The sequence below is a fragment of the Charadrius vociferus genome, unplaced genomic scaffold, assembly GCF_000708025.1.
Source record: "Charadrius vociferus isolate BGI_N301 unplaced genomic scaffold, ASM70802v2 scaffold38, whole genome shotgun sequence".
Lineage (NCBI taxonomy): Eukaryota > Metazoa > Chordata > Aves > Charadriiformes > Charadriidae > Charadrius > Charadrius vociferus.
Genome location: NW_009650176.1, coordinates 3,736,285 through 3,756,034, shown reverse-complemented (window position 1 = coordinate 3,756,034; position 19,750 = coordinate 3,736,285). Strand labels below are relative to the sequence as shown.

General features: G+C 40.4%; 1 protein-coding gene across 2 annotated transcripts in view; it reads right to left on the bottom strand.

Annotated features, from left to right (window-relative positions):
- ADAM12 (ADAM metallopeptidase domain 12) overlaps nucleotides 1-19,750 on the bottom strand; it is a 190,780-nt gene that overhangs the window by 82,510 nt on the left and 88,520 nt on the right. For both annotated transcript variants that reach the window (XM_009892720.1, XM_009892721.1), the window contains exon 4: nucleotides 2,005-2,083. In XM_009892720.1, the coding sequence (XP_009891022.1) occupies nucleotides 2,005-2,083 (79 nt within the window). The remainder of the gene's footprint in view (nucleotides 1-2,004; nucleotides 2,084-19,750) is intronic.

Genomic DNA, 19,750 nt, shown 5'->3' with positions numbered 1-19,750 from the left:
CGTCACTTAAAGTGAGTATGAGGCAGAGGTGCAGTTCAGAGCTCTTAAGAAGGCAGTCTTTGGGGTTTAGCATCACCAGTGTTAAGCACAGTCCTCCGTGTAACAGGGATGGCAAGCTGATATCTCGTCCCGCACAGGCTGCTGCTGCAGTCTAGCTGTCTTTATCAAAGAGTGAATTATGGCAAAGGTCCTGATTTCTTTCCCTCTCCACACACAACTTGTCATTTTATTAACTTTGAGCTCCTTGTTGTGCCCCATTTCACAACTTCTCTGAGATCCACATGCTATATGCTGCCGAAGTTCAATACGAAAAATGTAAACTTATCAGACCATGGCCTGCAATTGGACGGGTAGAAAATTGATTTCTAGCTCAGTAACTCCACTGAACTGCAGGATTCTTTTTTTCTCCTATCAAATCTTTTTATTCCTGTAAACTAGTATATAAAATGGATGACCTCCTAAAAACAAATAATTACTGTGACTGATTTGTCAAACTTAAAACAGTACTCTACCCTTGAGATCATTTAATAAATACCAGCCTTTGAAAACTGCAAATCTTTCAAGTGCTATAAACCAGAAAAATAACCTGGACACTGACTCGTGTGGCAGAGAAACTCCCCACATGACAGCTCCACAAACCTGACTTGGTTTGACCTCCAAGCAGAATTTGACTAAGCAACTTTTCGATGGGAAATTAGCTTTGGTTTCAACTACAGACTATATTGATGACCTCAGTGAGGAAGAGATATAAAAATAAAATCACAGAGCCTTATCTTTTTTAAAGCATATTGCAGCATTTAATAAAAAATTAATTCACTGATCTCTCAAAAAAAATATTTTAGGCAGCAATATGCACTGTCAGTATTAATCATGACTTACTGCCATTATGAAAACAAATAGTTTTTTTTAGTAAGGGAAAGCATAGCTGTCATTAGCTGTACGCATGTTCATGTTAATGCAGGTTAATCTGTCAAAGAGTTGTGTCCTTCATTTCTTTACTTTTACTTCCTTTAGGAGTCCGTACAGCCTTCCTCTTTCTAAAACAAATTACTACTTTCTACTAAGCTGGTTTTGAAGAAGATACGAGCACCCAGCAAAAGAAAACACTGAAAGTTTTAAAAATGATTGCTTTACTTAGGAGGTCTGGGGCTCTAATGAAGATGCCTTTTCAGAAGTAAGATGTCATGCATAAAAATAATGCCTTTCGCTGATACCAGCAAAGCCCATTATGGATGGAAACACAAGGCACGCCACCTCTTCTGACAACATCAATAAATAAGTTACATAACATAACAAACAGTTCATAGGGCTTAGGCAGATAAAAGATAAACTTTGTAATTAAAATTACTTGCTGCATTGTTTCTAATTAAGGTGTTCATAGTGTCAGAGGACAAAAACATTACTGCCTTAAAGTGTTTTTTATTTATAAAATGCAGTTTTTAACTACTGATTTTAACATGGATCATATTAGCCATATTTATATATACACATACACATACATACATATATATAAAGTATATCCGTAACAGTCTTACGGTCTGGTTTAAAAAGTACACCTAAACAGCCAACCCCCTCTCCCAAACCTCAGCCGTGGGTCCCCCAATGCAGAATGACACCCAAGCCTCCAAAACCTCTGATGTGAGCTTCTGCATGATGGAAATCAGATATTTTGGGCTTTCTTCCTAACTGAACCAGGACTTTCCTCCATAACTGATCAACAATGCCTGCATATATTATAAAATTTTAATGGGTATATTTCCAAGAAGCTGAATAAACCTTACAGATTTTAAAAGTCACCTGGTTAAAACCCGACAGCTTGCCTTTAAAGTCTCTCTCTCTCTCTAAAAATTCATGTGTAGGATCACAGCAGTCAAAAAGGTACTGAAGGCAACAATAAAAAAAGATCACACATCTAGCTGTTTCATCCCACGGCTCAGATCCCGGCAGAGAGCACTTTGGGTTTTAACGATGAAGCATCATCTACCCACGAAACACCAACCTTACCGTGTAATTGCGTGTGAGAACCACATCAGTGCCGTCTTTCAAATAATGTGTTTCTGTGAAGCCGCTGGCTAACAGGCCCCTGAAAAAAAATAGAGCACACGTAATATTAAGGCCACATCACCTTGACTTTGTCCTTTAGTGGTTCTGTTTGAGATAGCGATCAAAGCCATTCATTAATGATACAATGACTACCAGGGCTGTGTGCGAAATAAGGAAAAATATAACTCCAAATACTGAAGCTGCAGTGCACGAACACTTCCTTCGTTAATTGTGAAAAGACTACCACTTTCCAGACTGCATTCTCTTTCAAATGAGGACTGCATGCCAGCACATCTCAGTGTTGAATCTTCCACGTAATTTTCAACACGTTTTACATTAAATCTGAAATCTAGACGTTTGGAGTATTGTTAAGTAACGGTGGTTTGTAGAAAAGGAAAGTGTTTTCTCTGTGTTACTTATTTTACTATACAATGTGCTGTATTCATCAGCCAGTGACCACCCAAAGACCAGGTTAGCAATCGGTAAATGAAACAAACTTCTTCCACTGACACTCAAGGAAAAACACTACAAGAACCATGCAGAAGTTGCAGTACTGGATTTATTCTGATCATCTGGAAAGGATATTCATGAATGGAAATCTAACAACTCAAAATGATGTATCAAGAGACGGTGAAAGACCATGCCTGTGGTGAGACATTTTGCTCTCGTGCTCGCCACGCTTCCCCTCCTGCCTTTGGCAGTGATATAAAAAAATTTTGACCTGCAATTACCATTTTCTGGAAATCTCCAGAGACGGGCACGTGCATGACAACTATGAAAACTTTTCTTTTTGCATTAAACTTGTGGAATAGGGAAAGCAGCATCTGCCTTTTATTTTAAAAAAAGAAAGTTTTGCTATTGATCTGTTTTTCAGCTCCTTATCTAAAGAACATTTCTAACAAGGCCAGAAGGAATACATATTCTCATTTACTCCTAGTATAGGTGTGAAGCTATGTGCCTTAATACAAACGTGCTTGAGTTTTGAAAAACACTCTAGTGAAATGGGAAAGCACAATATAGAAGAAACCAAAGACAAATGCCACCATCACCTTCCAAAAACGGGAGAGTTTGGACTATTGAAAATCTTTGGCATAGGTTTTCACAATGAAGCGTTTCTCCCTTGGGATGTTCATTTGAACAAACCGGACTCTTTCTTTCATTTAAAGCTGGTTAATGCTGCAGTTTTGCACATACACCAGTGTGAACTAGTACATGGTCTCCGTACATATTTCTTGCAGTCTGTATAAACATTAAAACTAGAACATGAACAAATATTTACTTTTCATTACTGAAATATTTGCATCACATTAATATCCAATGGCTCAGTCGCAATCAGGACCTGGTTGTGTTAGGAACTGTACAAACACTTATTAGAGAGAAACCCCATCTTTAAAAGCCTCTATCTTAAGGAAGAAGAAAAAAATCACTGAATGAAACAAGACCAAAAAAAAAAAAGAAGAAAAAAAAGGAAGAGAATGGCATCATAAAAAGACGAAGATAGCAAAGCCCCAACACAATAAGTATTCAGGTACAGATTCTCACTTTACATTTTTCAGCTTGTGGGAAATATTAGCATATTAATGGGTACCGAATGTTAAAACACTGCAGCGTTTGGTGGGTTGTACAGGAACTGCTCTGGATCTCAGCCAACCACCACAACCTGAGCAGGATTTGGTTGCCTACCCAAGCATCTAGCGTTGATTTAGATAGGCTATACCTTTCACCAACCAACTCCACAGGGACACGTCAAACACCCTGTGGTGTCTCAGATGGCATTTGACACCTAGGTTTATCTCACCCCTTGTGCCAGCAGCCTCTGGAAGACCCGCCTGAAACAAAGTGTGCTGTATCCACATTTCCTACTGTCTCACTATCAGAAAGAGCAGCTGCTTTCTTAATTATCGTTATTATTTATATAACAACACTGCTAAGTTCTGCACTTAGCGGGCATTCCTTACCTTTGTAAAGGCAAAAGGTAAGATACATCGCTGTTGAAGCCAACAGAACTCTGCTGTGCACTTTTCGGAAATAGGATTCCATATAAGATACCAGAGTGTTTTTTATTTAATGGGACAAACCACAGGCATTGGTAGGGTAACAGATGTAGCATAAGGGCAAAGTGGATAAGCAATATACTGACTTTGTGCTCTGCTATTTCCAAAGTGTTTGACAGCAGTGATGACAAAGGTGACCTTTCTGCTTCTGTTCATTCTACCCTCAGACACAGATTTAGAAAATATTTCATAGATTCATAGATTTTAATACCAGAAGGGAGCGCTGTAATCAGCAATCTGACCTGCCGCATTACATAGGTCATTTGACTTGAATTAATCTTCTGGTACAATGACCGTGATGGAACCAGATCCATTTTCTTATTCTATAGAGCCCTTGTCTAGATCTCTCATGATGAAGAAGCTATCACAAGCCTGGTAAGATTTTAACAGTTAATTAAGCTCAATGTAAAACACTGCACTTTGTATCCACCTTGAATGTATCAACGTTCAGTTTCCAACCACTGGATCTTATTCCGTTACATCAATGCTTCATTTTCATTTGAGTCTTTCATGGATAGTTCTACTTACTAAAGTGAGGAAATACAGCAGGTGGTAAGCAAATTCCTGGTTTAGCTGTCATCAATCTCCCTATCAGGCATGTTTCACCAGGATGAAAGTTTGCTATCTATCCTGATGAAATACCAGCTGAACATAAGAATCCCAGTGCGAGTAGTAAAAGAATGGCAAGAGCACTGAGATGATGGAGTCCCACCATTGGACTAACCTAATAGAATAAAAAGTATGCTTTAGTATAGAAGTCAAAGTAGGATTTCAAATCATGGAAATTCCATGTACTGCTGAAGGTCCCTTTTAAGAAAACAAGACAGTTTTTCAGGAGCCTGCATCGACACTCCTTCAGTTTAGTAACTAAGACATCACTGCTGAGACATCTGTTTTCCTGCCACGTACGGCACTAGTGCTAGTTTGAGAGCAAGAAGGAGCAAAGGTTTTCTCCACACTGTAGAGGCTGGGGACCTCTACAAGACATGTCGCCAGGGAGTCCAACAATTTCTGGCAGAGAAAGAAGCTGTTATCCCCACTTTCAAAATGTCTAATATCTTAAAAGCTGCATAGCCGAATAAGCACTTAGCATTAGTATCCGGGGACAGAGAGTCATGTAAAAGCATTTCTTGAAAGGTTATGAAAACTAAATGTAACAAACACTCAAATTCCACAACAGAGTGTGCACCACTTCCCTTTCCAATTACTGCGATAAAGTTTAGCATACCAAACAATGAATTCAACATATGTATCTATTAGGTAATTTAATTATCCCCCCTCCCCCTGCTGCCCAAAGATATGCAATGTAATAGATTGATTTACATTTATGTTTTTGACCCACAGTTAAGAAGATTAATAGAGGAAAGTAAATTAATTTACATGGCAAGCTACTTAACCTAATTGGATCAATGTAATTCTGAGAGAGCAGGGATCAAAATAACATTAATATATCATAGTGCAATTCATCACCATGTCTGGAGTTTCAAACGTTGTCAGCTACAATGCTCAGCAATACCAGATGATTATCAATTTTTTGCACTGCACGAAGAAGAAACAAAACGCTATCGAGAACTGCATCAACTGCTGGATATGATTAAAAACCATCAGTTGAAGCAACATCACAACTTTCTTATTTATTCTCTGAAGATGCAAAAGTGCAATTCTTGAGTTAAATTACTTACGTACTTAGGCACTGTGTTTGTTGACACCATGGAATTTTTCACATTTCCCATAGCCAAATTAACAAGTGGAAGCTTTGATGGCCCAGAAGGACAAGTTTTATCCCTCCTGATCTATGACAGACACAGCACAGGCTTCCTCATCCTCTGTAAATCAGCAGAAAGCTTACCTGTCAGATTTGCTGAAGTATTTTCAGGTGTCAAGCAGCTTCCACTAACCTAAGCCTCAGGGTATATGATGAATGTTATTTAAACTTCTAACCCTCACCTTCCCGGCCCCCCGCAATGCGAATGAAGTCTTAGGCGGTTTGTTTGGGGAGAGGGAAAATGTCCTGTTTTTAACACATTACATTTTTTGCTCAATCCATTTAATGACAGGAATGGTAATTTAACACACTGTCTCTCACTTGCAAATGAGAAAATCACTCTCTGCTCTCCAGGCACCAATATATTATCTCAAAAGGTTATAATGATATTTCATCACCCAGGGAGAGTCAGAAAGACAGAGTCGCAGAACTTAGAGATGGAAAAAATCTAGTGGATCATACAGATGGCCTCCCTGGAAGCCAAGCGTGCTGTAGATCAAATTAGGTTCTGCCTCATCGAGCTTCAAATGTCAGAAGCAATGCCGATCCCCCACTTTGAGAGGGAGATTGCTTTGCATTCCGACAGATGTTACTGTCATGATGCATTTCCTGATATTCAGTTTTTTCTAGTTTTTCCTAGTTGCATTTCTTTCACCAGCTGAAACAATTGCTTTTCCTTCTTGGTACATATATCATTCAGATAGGTGCAGATTATTATCAAATTCTCCCTTAACCATCCACGTGCCAAGTATAGCATATCAGGCTATAAAAAATGACAAGAGCTGTGTACTTCTTGTGCTGGTGCTACTCAGGAAAAATCTAAGCATCATCACAGCAGGAGCAGACACCAGGGATTCTCTTGGTGATATGGTAGACAAAAGTCTGAGGAGTAAATCTCTTTCTAACAGCACACAGGCTTATTTTTCGATCTGTCTTTTAGGATGAAACTTCTTTGATTGCCCTCCCTCTTCCAGGTCATCCCCCTGCAACACAGATATAAAGGGGAAGACACCAACATTGTTATCCATCTAAATGGATCTACAAGTCTCTCCAAGCTGCTCTGTGAGACTGAAGTGACACCCAGCAACCGAGACTCAACAGCACTGCTTTAAAGCCAAACAATATGATTTCTGGATGGTCTGGTACATGTTTCTTCAGCATCCTGGGTGGTGTGCAGCTCACTGTTACACATCTCAGGTCTACGCCGTGCTCTGGCATGACATGGAGCATAAAACTTGACCTTTGCTTCAGCAGGGAATCAGGGCCAGCAGAAGAGATCTAAGTTTTTACAATTACAAATCCCTGCTTCTGCCAGCACTCTCACTGTTGCTGCTAGCAAATGAGCAGGGACCTGGGCTGCTTCTCTCACACAGGTGCTCCGTGGCTTATGGACCAAACCCACCCAGCACTCCCAGGGATGAGGCAAGGTCTGTCTACTGCCATCAAGCATTAACCAGGACTTTGAAATGGGGTAACGTGAAGCAGGAACTGGGCCCTTAGCTAAAATCCCATGCCTGAATTAGAAACTCTGTAAGTAATTTCTAAAAGCAGCTCTGTGTTTTCTTTTGAATCTCACGGAGGTATAAAGCAGCCTCAAATCTGAGCTGGAGCTTTGTTGCCTATTTGACTCTGAGGTCTGACATGTCTAGGAATGAATCTTGAGTGCTCTGCATTTACACTGCAAGACTGACAGCACTGAGATGTATGATCTGATTTTTGTTTCCGCAAGTTCTCATCCTGTGGAAAGATTTGGAAATGCAGCCCCTAATTGTCACCTTAAATCTTGTTTCAAATATGGTCACAAATGGGCATCTCTGTTCTGGACTCCAACACTACATGCACCCTTGGTTAGCAGGTTTCACAGGACTGCTTTTAATCATCACAGAATCATAGCATGGTTAGAGTTGGAAGGGACCTTAAAGCTTATCGGGTTCCAACCCCCCTGCCCTGGGCAGGGCCACCTCCCACCAGCCCAGGTTGCCCCAAGCCCCGTCCAACCTGGCCTTGAACACCTCCAGGGATGGGGCAGCCACAGCTTCTCGGGGCAACCTGGGCCATTGTCTCATCACCCTCACATTAAAGAATTTCTGCCTAATATCTAATCTAAAGCTACCCTCAACCTACTGAGCTTCAGAGAGGAACATAAACTTTTCACGCTCTTAAGTTTGCTTTTCTGCTTGCCTTTGGTTTTGATTAACATCTCGGTATAGTTACACTACTTTAAGAACTGGTATTTTAGAAAGAACATTAAATATTTCTATGACTTCTTAAATGATGACAATCAGCTGCTCTACGTACTCCGTGGGAGCATTGATCATAATAAGCCACTGGTAGCGCAAGGCTGACTCAAACCTGACTGTGGTGCTTCCCTTCTCCTCAGACACACTGCCTGCAGCTCAGATAGACATCTGACCTTTACTTATACTTGTTACTCTTTCTCCTCCTTCTGAATGACAAAGTGCCTGTTTTCTCCCCCATCCAAGTACTGCCTCACTCTGTTACACAAATTCTTATTAAAAGCCCTCTGGCTGTCCATTGTGACTCTTGCCTACCAATGGGGGAGGTGAGAAGAGTGAAACAGGATGGCGTACAGGCAGTTATAAAAAATGCCATCTAAGCCTCTGCCTACTGACACCAGTGTACTCCATTAATTCTTAAACATCTCAATTCAGGTCATTTTGACCTTTATACTGGAATTAGTTGTTATTTCTTCAATTGCTGTATTTCTTCACAGGTATATCCATAGGAATAAACACGTCTGTAAAGTTTGCTGCTTCTGGAGTGGTGGTCTCAGCACAAGTACCTCCTGATATTCACAAAGGTGATATTCACAGAGGCGTTTTTCAATTCTTCTTTCTCATTACAATATAACGAATGAGTGAAGCATGGGTAATGAGTTTCCCATGCATAGGCATCTAACATCATCTTATTCGCAAAACCACCACATATTCTTTAAACACGCCACATTTTTTCCCCTTGTTTAATTCTCTTAAGTGATTTGAAATGCTTTTGGACATTTTCCCATTGAATGTCTCCACTTCATAATATCCTATCTGCTACACTCCAGTGTGCTGCCATAGAGGGACTGCAGTGTCATAATTGAAGAACCTGAGAGATTGAAATTCACAGAGCTTAATTAGCACAACAATTCTGAGGAAAAGAGGGGAGCAAAATAAAACTATAATAGCTAAGAAATCAACCAAGCGTCCAAAGTTTCAATACTATCTCTATGGTGGTAGTAACCTCTGGCCTATTTCACATGGTCTGTAGATAGACAATTTGTGCTGATCAAACGCTACATTTGAAAAATGCGTCTCTGTACTTCCACCCAGTTCATTTGATGCAGAAATTCATATAATCCTGAGTCTACTGGAGATCATCCTCTCACCACTCCCCTCCCTTTGCATGAGTATGTGGCACAAAAAGAGCAAATTTTCATAAACACGTGCTACAACGTCAAAAGCAAGAGCCACGGTCTGAGTTGTCCCTGGAGAGTGCGTTGAAACACAGGTACTCTCACCGACAGCCGCTCTCTGGTGTGCTGGGGACAGGGAGACGAGAGGGACAAGCGCAGCTTTTAAAGCCTACAAGCACCCTGTCTTCAGCACTACTCACTGCAAAAGGCTGCAGAACAGTCTAAGCAAACAAATCTGAACAACTAAGACAGAAAACTACCTCCCTAGCCGGCAATCACTGAATGATTGAGAGAATTCTTATTTCCTGACTGCTTGAAAAATAAACCATAAACCTCACCTCCCCAAACTTCAATACAAAAAGTTTGACATGAAATTAAGCACGTTAGTGGCCTCCCATGCTGCTCCACACTCTCAGCTGCACACACTGTTTCCATCACTCATTCTAATGTTTATGGCAAACATTTACTTGCCAAAACTATGGCATTTATTCTTCCATTCCGATTCCAAAACGTTAATGAAGAGATTACTGCTAACCAGTGCTGCGGTGAAAGCGTGTTCTCCCCTGGAAGAAGATAAATGACGTTTCCCAACCAAGCAGATGGGTAAAAACAAGTTCTCTCCCTAAAATGGCTTAAACTTGGCCAAAACCCTCAGGGCAGTCATAATGGGACAGCTTTAGGTACCCTGCACCTCAGATGGTCATTAAGGGAAGAAGCAACCCACATGGCATGCGTGGGAGAATGAGAGGAATACCAGCAAGATTCGCTCTGTCTTGGCAAGAGAGCTTGGATATATAACAAAACCTCTCCGGCAGAAGAGGGAATGGCACCACTTCCGTGAGCTTTGACTAAAGTTGCTCATCCCACACACACCGAAAGCCAATGTGGTTTCCCAGCATCCCACCCATGTTAACCTTAAAGATGTTCTGACTTTGTTCTTCACCGACCACTTCCAATATACCAGAGCAGCATTTGACAGTTTTCACCATCTCTCTCACAGAGTTGTCCTAGGAGAGCTCCTTGTGAGGAATATTTTATATTAACTCCTTGAGCTTCCCTGTGTAGTGGAATAATAAAAATCATGTCATTGGTTCAGCTGGGCAGCATGCCATGAAAAGCAAACACCTTCGGTAAAGGCTCCAGAACAACACCAGCCACAAATTGTCAGCTATGGGGAGATGACAGCGCTTATTGGGTAACAGATTTTTGATGGAAAAATACAATTCTGTACACTTAGGCAAATTATGTAGGCTGACTGATACTTTACTGCGTGAGCTATATTAAGTAGCTTTACCTCAGAATATTGGAAGTGGCTGTGAAAGCCTGAAGCAACGTGCCAGAAGTAAAGCATTATGCTGGAAATAACCACTGAACTACTACACCTCTGAAGTATCTATGGCAAAGATCAAAAGTAACGTGCAGTGCTACGCTGCAGGCTGAACCTGGACAAATTTATGCAACTCAGTATTCTGAATTGGCTTTGGCGAGACGAAAGACTAACATGGCTCTGAAGCTTCTGGCTCCCCTTCCATGGATCTGTTCCTCAGCTGACAATACTGTGGTTTCTTATTAAATGCGTACTTCCTATTACGCTTCCACTAAAATTTGTACAAGATAATCTGGGGGCTTTTTTTTAACATTCTGATCTTGCATGCAGAACACAGCATTAGAGGTACAACACAGACAGTACCGTAAAATTGTGGCTCAAAAGATTCACTAGAAAACATCGAGATGTTTCAGAAGCTAAGAAGTACGTACATCATGAGTGGCAGACATAATATTTTAATGCATTCTTTTTTCACACCACAGTACTGCCTTTCATAAAACAAATTCTTTATAGTGCCTGTAACACTTCTAGGATGGCATATTTTCATTCAATAGTAAGTTCAGAGATAGTGGGCTGGTAAACTGTCAAAGTCTATTTGAAATGTTTCATTCAATTAAATATGTCATTTGTAGCTGAGTGAAATTATGCTGCTGAACAGATGTCATTGGGCAAATTGTCTAACTGTACTTTCATCTGAACATTTCCAGGGAAGAACAGAATTATATTTAAAACAGCCAAGAAAACTAGTCCTAACATAGAAAATTTATAAACACAGAAATTTAAGCAATTCCAATGAAAAATCAGAACTTATTAAAATATAACTAACAAAATGTAAATAGTGCTGTGGGATTACAAAAGGTTATATGCAAGCATCTGCAACACTTTTAGAAAGCCAGGCTCTTACACTAATGAAAAGTCACCGAGCCTGCGTTTATTCTGAGACTCTGACCAACAATCACATCCTCTCCATATCTTATTCTTGCTTTTGAGTGTGTGCCTGCAGGTTTGCATTTGCGTTTTTAATTTAAATGAAGTTGTCTTGCCACTTCTGCCATTTTGTTGAAATACAAAATAGTACTTTTGTTTTACTAAACCCATAACTTTTTCCTTGCCACAAGAACAAGCCTTTCGCTTGAAGTAGGCTGTACTCATATTTCACTTGCAGGACACCATTGACTTTTACAGATACACCTTCATTTTGCCCTACGCCTCACTGTCTCTCACTAACTTTTTAAAATTTGAGATGAAGAGAGCAGTGCAGTGTCGGGAACTTTTAATGCAAAACCTGTGTTTAGGTCTCAAGCCTACAAATCTGGTACGCATGCTCATTTAAAACCAAGTAGGTACAAAAGCCATAAGATTGGCTGCAGGTTGTCAGACGAAAGGTCCACTAGTCCTATGTTCTGTCTCCAACAGCGGTCAATGCTAGGGAAATAACTCATGAAGAGGGAAGCATGCTACTTTTCCCCGAAATGCCTCTCCTGCTCTGCCTCCAAATCCTTTATGAGCCAGGGACAAATGTGGAGTGGAGACTATGAGGTTAAACAAGGACTCACAGGGGTGTTCTCACTCTCCCCTGACACTTTTCCGTTCCAATTAAAGCAGTGACTTCCATGAAGATCAATTAACTTGGTAACACAACAAGACTGCAGCTGCAGATTTCAGGCAACGCGTTAAGGCTAATGGCAGCAATTACGGCGTGGTGTGCTCTGAAGTCTGCTCCCATGGAAGTCAATGGATAAGGCGTTGATTTTGGGGCCCATCACCATTTTACTGGGATAGAAAAACAAGCAGTAAGATACTCACTGTCTCAGCAACCTGTAAGTTTTCATTTGGAGGCTGACTATGAATGCTCATGTAGTTTTCCAGTGTGTAAGGGTGATTCTTACCAGAGCAAGCGAAGCTGCATGAGATCCTGGACTGCTGTTATCACTCCTCCGATCCAATAAAGACACAAGCACTCTCTGGCATTGCTAGCAGCATCATTTCTTGTGCGAAGGTGTAACTGCACATTTTCTAAATCACTTCTGAAACGAGCACATCCTCCACCGTTCAGGCTTGAAGACAGCGGGATGCTCCTGCCCCGTACCGACTGCCCCAACCTCTGCAATGGGGGAGCGCATCCCAAACACCGCATCAGCTGTCGGCATATGGCGCTTCAGATGACTTGAGAAAGCCTAGAGTGATTTTTTAAGTAACGTTAGGCTATACTCTCAGAGGATGATGGCTCATTTCCAACTACCTCTGCTTCAGCTTATGACTTGAAATTGGGACAAGGTGATTTGAGTGTTTGCAAAAGCATGGGGCTGAGGTATGAAGCAAGGAGTGAGTTTATCGGGTGAGGGCATGTGAGAAAAAGGATGGGGGTTGAAACAGTCCTCCTTCCTTGTCTCTTAGTTACCCATTAACTACTTTTCTACAATCCCTGCATTTTACCTTAGCCATTCTTCATCATCTTTCCATTCCCTCTCCTTTTCTCCATGCTATTCTTCCATAGTCGTTTCATCACCTCTTACAGGCCTATGTTTATTACCACACTGTTAAACAGGAGATACATTTTTCTTAGCGAGCAAGACACAAAAAAGCAACACAACCACATTGGTATATTTCTTAAACAAACTTCAAATCCGGGGCCGCCAGCACGCAGTACCTGAGGCTGGCAGTTGCCAGGGCACCAGGCAACCAAATCCACAAGATGTGGCTTCAGTGGGACCTCTAATGGAGATAACACAGATCACCAGCCCAGTTTGTTAGGTCAGGCTCCATCTTCATGTTTTTCAGGCCAGAAAGGAAGAATGGCCAGCAAAGTCAGGACACTGAGATAAGGGTAAAGTAGGTTTTTAGCTCTTTTCTTTGTTTTTTTTTCACCTCTCTCTGCTGCACTCTTCCACTATATCTAATTCCTAGGCTGTTCCATATGTCAGAACCCTTTATGAACCAATTAAACACATTAATTCAACAGCAAATGGCTGCAGTGAAACATCAGATCAACATCTGTGCTTTAGCTAGGTGAGCTGGCTCGCTGCGGACTATGAGCATGGCCGAGCTGCACCAGACAGACATGGGACAGAAGGGCAGGGAGTGGGGCTGGGGCATGAGGATCTCCACGCCAGCGGCAAGCCTGCAGTCAGAAACACAAGGGGAAACCCCACAGCATCAGCTGCTTCTGCTTTTACTTATTTAGGAAGAGATTAATGTCAGAAAGAGATTCTGACTTCTTGCTACTGTACTTTTTTTTGCTGGCCCAGGGGTCCAAACTTGCTTCTCACTCACTTGGAGGGCGTCTCATTGCACAGAAGTCACTGAAGAGCTTGTGCAAGAGAAGCAGCAGAAGCTGTCTTTTAGCAGTTAAGACACAAAATTATAATTTTCTTTTCAAATCAAGGAAGTAATTAGTTTATAATAACATTTAACATTTAGTTGCTGACAGAGATATGACACTTATCTTACATAAGTCATTTTAATTATTCCTACTAACCAAGACCTCAAAAATATTGTGTAGTCTAAGCTAACAATGCCTTTCCAGATATATTTGGTTCTACTGTCAGTTGAAAAATTGATGCCTAGAGCACCAGCATTTATCAAGCTCATTATAGATTTCATCTGAATGACTACAGATAATTAAAAGTATGCTTCATTTTTATTGCAATGTTTCCCCCCCACAACATCACAAAGTAATTCTGTTGTTGCTCAGGGTTTTAGGAATTAATGTAGACTCATCTGCCAGAAAATAAAGTTCCTCAGGATTATATATAAACTCTTCATGTATACAGACATGATTCATACATGCAGATGTGATATGTGCATACACACACAGACACATACTTTGGAGCACTACATACATTTGCACACACATAAAATACTCTTAAAAGTGAATGGTTATTTCAGATACACACCTTCAGACACTTGGCTAGCCATCCTCTGAAAATCAGTCTTCTCTAAGGCACTTGGTCAAGTTGGACACACAAAATCCCTTTAGAAAATGTTTATCATACTTATATTTATCTGTTACCTATATGAAATATATGCACCTGCTGCCCCCTCATCTTACACCACACAGTTATTCATGCTTAAATACAGCACATGTACACTACTACTGCAGGCATGAGTGGAGAAATCCTGGCAGCATATTGCTTTATTTTGTGTAGGTGTTACTAACTTAGAAGATGCCCAGAGTGAAGAAACAAATCTTTTGAGAAACTGTTCAACAGGATTCTGGAGAGCCATCCTTCCTGAGCTACGATTTAAGTGATATATTGAAAGATGTTTAGTGATGTAAAACCCATTAGGAGACTTCTGAGCTAACTCAGCTTACTCTGCTATGGGAACTACGTCATTCACATACAAAATCTGGTTTACTGTATAAATGTAGGGCAAGCATTTCCACACCGCACCCACTTAACATCAGTTTAAATATTTTTTTCTACTATTTATGGATCAGGCTATGTCTGTCATACCTGGAGATGCTATGATAATTGTTAATAATGCTCATAAAACTTACATATGATTTTTTTTTTTACTGTTTATGAATTTGCAATAATTAGTACAACACTGAGTTTGACTTTCATAAGTATATTACACTGCACTTAGAAACCTGCTTCATTCTAGGACCCTTAACAGTACTTCAATTAAATAACACCATGTATGATGAATTTTCCTTGGCACACCTTTATCATCAAATGCTTTATGTTTTTACATGACTTTCCAAGGTACTTCAAAACTGAAATTACCCATAAATAGCAATGGCATTAAAAAGCAATTACAGATACATGCCTTTTTAATGCCTCTATTATAATCCACATTCTGGTAAATCAGAGAGACTATTTAATGACACAGGCACAGAAGAAACTCTAATGATTTAGTATTAACATCCATGTGAAGCAGTGCTAGCAAGGGGTTGGTGAGGTAGCTTCAGACTGAGGTAAGAAAGAAGAAAAAAATATGAGTAGAATCTGACATAAATATTGGGAAATAGATCTATATTTTATAAAGGCCGTTTTATCCAAGACAGTTTAGGTTTCCTCCCACTCACAGAATGAGTTCACAGTGAATAAACCCTTGACTCATGAGAATATTTCACATGCAGATTTGGATTTTATGTAAATTATTTAAGTACGTTTTAGAAAGTTTGGGCAGTGATGTAGAAATGTCCCCCTGCCTATGCAGATCAGTCAAACAAACAGCACTCCGCAACAAGGAATTCATAAGGGTAAAAGTTTTGCCAACAGGCTTAAGACCAGACCATGACATGGAAAAGACGAGGCCATCTTATTCTGTCCCTTAAATTTGCTTCCTATTGACAACAGGAGGAGAAGGCAGTGCCTTGGATTGGGCTGTGCTGGCAGTACAAAAACCTCTGCCCAGAACGGCACATTGCAAACTGGAGAAACCGAAACCTGGAGAATGTGGAGACATGCGTTAATGCCAGTCAATATCCAAAAGGGAAATTTTTCAACTTTCACATCTGGAATATCAAAAGAAAGGTTAATTCATTACATCATGAAAGGATAAGTTGGTTTTGGTTTTGTTTTGGTTTGGTTTGGTTTTTTTTTGCTTTATCTCCTGGTTATATCCAAACCACACAATTATCTGTATTTTATTTGAGTTACACTCAAGGCCGGTACATATTCCTCCATGTTTCAGTAGTGTTGGATAGTATCGGAAAAGACAAGAGATTGCTTTTAATGACAGAGCGCTAAAACAACAAACCCCCTAGAGTAAGCCTCTCCAAAAGAGTTCTCCAAAGGAGAACTGGTGAGACACTACAAGAGGCTCAAAGTAATCACGGTATAACTGCCCACTGCATTGCAAACACAAAAAATTTTGGTTTGCCTTCTTGCAAATTGATGAATTTTTAGTCTTTAAATTTATATTATACATACGATATATAATACATACGATAATTTATTGTTGATTGTCCTACCTAAAGTAAATTGATGAAAAATTGATGCCTAGAGCACCAGCATTTATCAAGCTCATTATAGATTTCATCCGAATGACTACAGATAATTAAAAGTATGCTTCATTTTTATTGTAATGTTTCCCCCCCACAACATCACAAAGTAATTCTGTTGTTGCTCAGGGTTTTAGGAATTAATGTAGACTCATCTGCCAGAAAATAAAGTTCCTCAGGATTATATATAAACTCTTAATGTATACAGACATGATTCATACATGCAGATGTGATATGTGCATACACACACACACACACATATATGCCTAAGCTGGGCTCTGCCCTTGGGTCAATACTGACAGAGAAATCATGAGGCCCTTTTATTTGATGAGAGATGTTACATTGTGCTGCACCGTAGGAATTAGCTACAACGCTTCCACAGCAAAAAGTGGGACGCGAAATTTTATCAGGACCATGGCCGCTGCCCAAACAACACAACCCCCGCTGAAGGTGCACGCAGATGTTCTACCACTCCTGTGTCTGTCTGCTACCCAAAGCTGGACAAGCCTACAACATCGTTGTCCACAAAGGTTAGAGAGAACGCAGCCGTCACAGAAGAGACGCCAGGTTGTCAGGGAGATCTAGATAATACTGAACAAAAAAGCTTTTACCCAGCTCAGTTAGGTGAGGGAACAGAAGACACAATCGGAGCTACTAACAAAATAGCAGGGAATTGAACAGTTTGGGAAACGTGTAATAGGAGACGGAGCCTTTCCCCTCCAGACTTCTGGTTTTAATTAGATCCTTGTCCAAAATAATGGAAAGGTTTTTAGCAACTGATGGCTGATCTGTAGATTGCGAAAAATGAGCTGGTCTCAGATTAGACGGTGATATCATTGTACAATACACCCCATCTAGCCACATTCCCCTTTCCCCCCTCAATTCTGCCAACTGTCGCTTCTGTTATCAGTCTGATCTGGAGGGAGATACTGTATAGTTTCCCAACTATTCTCTCGTTATTAGGAGACAGGAGGCAGAGCAAGACTGGGGTAGACAAAGTGGGCAGAGTATAGAAGAGTGCAGTAAAACCGGCTTACTTGTTCTGCATGCAAAGCTCATCAATCCCAGGGATGTTAGTCCAGCATCTCAGACAGCTAACTAATGCAACAAAAAGAACAAAATAAAAACAGAAATAAAGACAAACACCTAGAAAATCAAAGCAACAACCACCAAAGAAGTATGTAGAATTTTTCCTTAATATTTGTAGGCATTTGCCAGTTGTCAGTAATGCTTTAGGACATCCTTCTACTGCTTTGAATGCTTTTCTCCCCCACCTTTTGACTATTTTTTTATGGGATGTGGTTGTTTTATCTTAATTTAGTTTTCACTGCAATTTCACTGCAGTCACATTTTGGCCTAATTTTCCACATAAGAGCCAGGTCCTTCGTTTCAGTAATAAGCCACACGTACCCTGCCAGAGCTTTTAGATTAGGGTAGAAGTTTATATGACAGCTACTGTTACCATGGCCCTAACATTTTTAGATGCCATTAATGAAATACCTCTGCTTGATTCTGCCCTTTAAGGCCAACCTGCTTGGTCCTGGATTTTTTTTTTGGTCTGTTCCAATTTGTTGTGCTCCGAAGAGGACCAACACTCCAGCTGTACTTTGGAAAGTGCAATGCCTTGCAATTCATATGACCTTCTGAGACGTGCTTTTCCCCCACAGGCCAAGAGAGATGAGCTTTGGTCTGCAGCCCAACATACTGTGTTTTTCAGCATCAAGAGCTATGAGGAAACTTTCCTTGGAAGACGGTCCTCAGTGCAGAAATTCATTTCTTTACCTTGATCTGATAGAAATCCTCACTCAAAGAGTGCATCAACTGATGAGTGCACATACTTGGTTTCATAAGCATATTTTGGGCACACCTAGAAAGTGCACAGGAAGCAGTATTTCATAAATATTAGTGCAAATCAGGAGAACCTCATCATCTCTTACTGAGCTATGGTGATTCATATTGGCTGAAAGAGATACAACAATCCAAAATAGAAAGCAAAAAAGACTGGGTCCTTCAATTAAAATCAGGCAGCAGCAAACAAATGAAGCTGAGTTTTGAACTCAATGCAAGATCGTAATTGTAGCTTATGAAAGAAGAAAAAAAAACATCACAGCACTGGAATTCCAGATATCTGCTCTCCTAAGAGGAAATTTTTCTTATCCTTTCTGATGGATGAGAGTCTCAAAGTGTAGTGTCACTGAAACAGGAAAGTAACTGCAGCTACGTAGACCCAAATCTGCCAAGAGACAGAGAGTGCTGCCAAAAAGGCATTTTAAACTTTAACAAGACCTGACCAGAGACTATTTGGCTTGTCTCAGCTTCCTAATGGTTAAAAGCTGGAAAGGTAGCAGAACCTCAGAAAAAATACCTGGAAAGCCAAGATGGCAGGAAAGTAGCCAGGAGAGTGTTGGGAAGGGGGGAGGAAAGAGGAACATCACTGGACAGTTTGCTGGTATCTATAGAGTTTTAAAGATACTGTTTACTCAAAAGCTTTTCTAAAGCTGCATTGATAATGCAACATATCAACTTGGCTTGTGACTCTACACCTCAACAAACTGAAGGCAAAGCTTCCCCGGCTTCCCAAAATGCCCATCCACGTCTCACTGAGCTGATTTTTGTTTGCATGTCTCCATATATTTTTTCGTTTCGATGAACTAGGAGCAAGAAAGTCTTATAACTTTTTGGGATGCAAATGGTTCTGGTACGAAAGCAATGACCAACCACCCTATGAAAGGATCAGCAAGAAAATGTTGACGTTTTGTATGCTTGTTTGTATTTGAAGAATCCCCATTGCCAATTACAGTTGGCTGCTGTCAGAGAGCATTACCCCTAACAAGATCTCTAGAAACACACAACGAACATGATCTTGAAGTTTCTAATACTCCAGATCAGTAGAAAGCTCGAGGACAGCGATATCGTGCTGCCAACAGCTGTCATAAGGAGTGTAGTTTCATCTTGTCATTGGCCTAACAACTGTCTTTTCCTTTTCTATTTTGTGCTTCAGCATATCTTCAGCTGTCATAACAGATATGTCAAGCAATATTACCCTCCCAACAATATCAGTTCAAATTACTTCCCAGAATATTCCTCTTCTGGCCTCTTGAAGGCATGAGTCTATTTTCTCAACTGCAGTCGGTGCAATAGTAGACTAATTCATTCTGTATCAGTGTATCTTTCCCATAACGTACCAAATTCA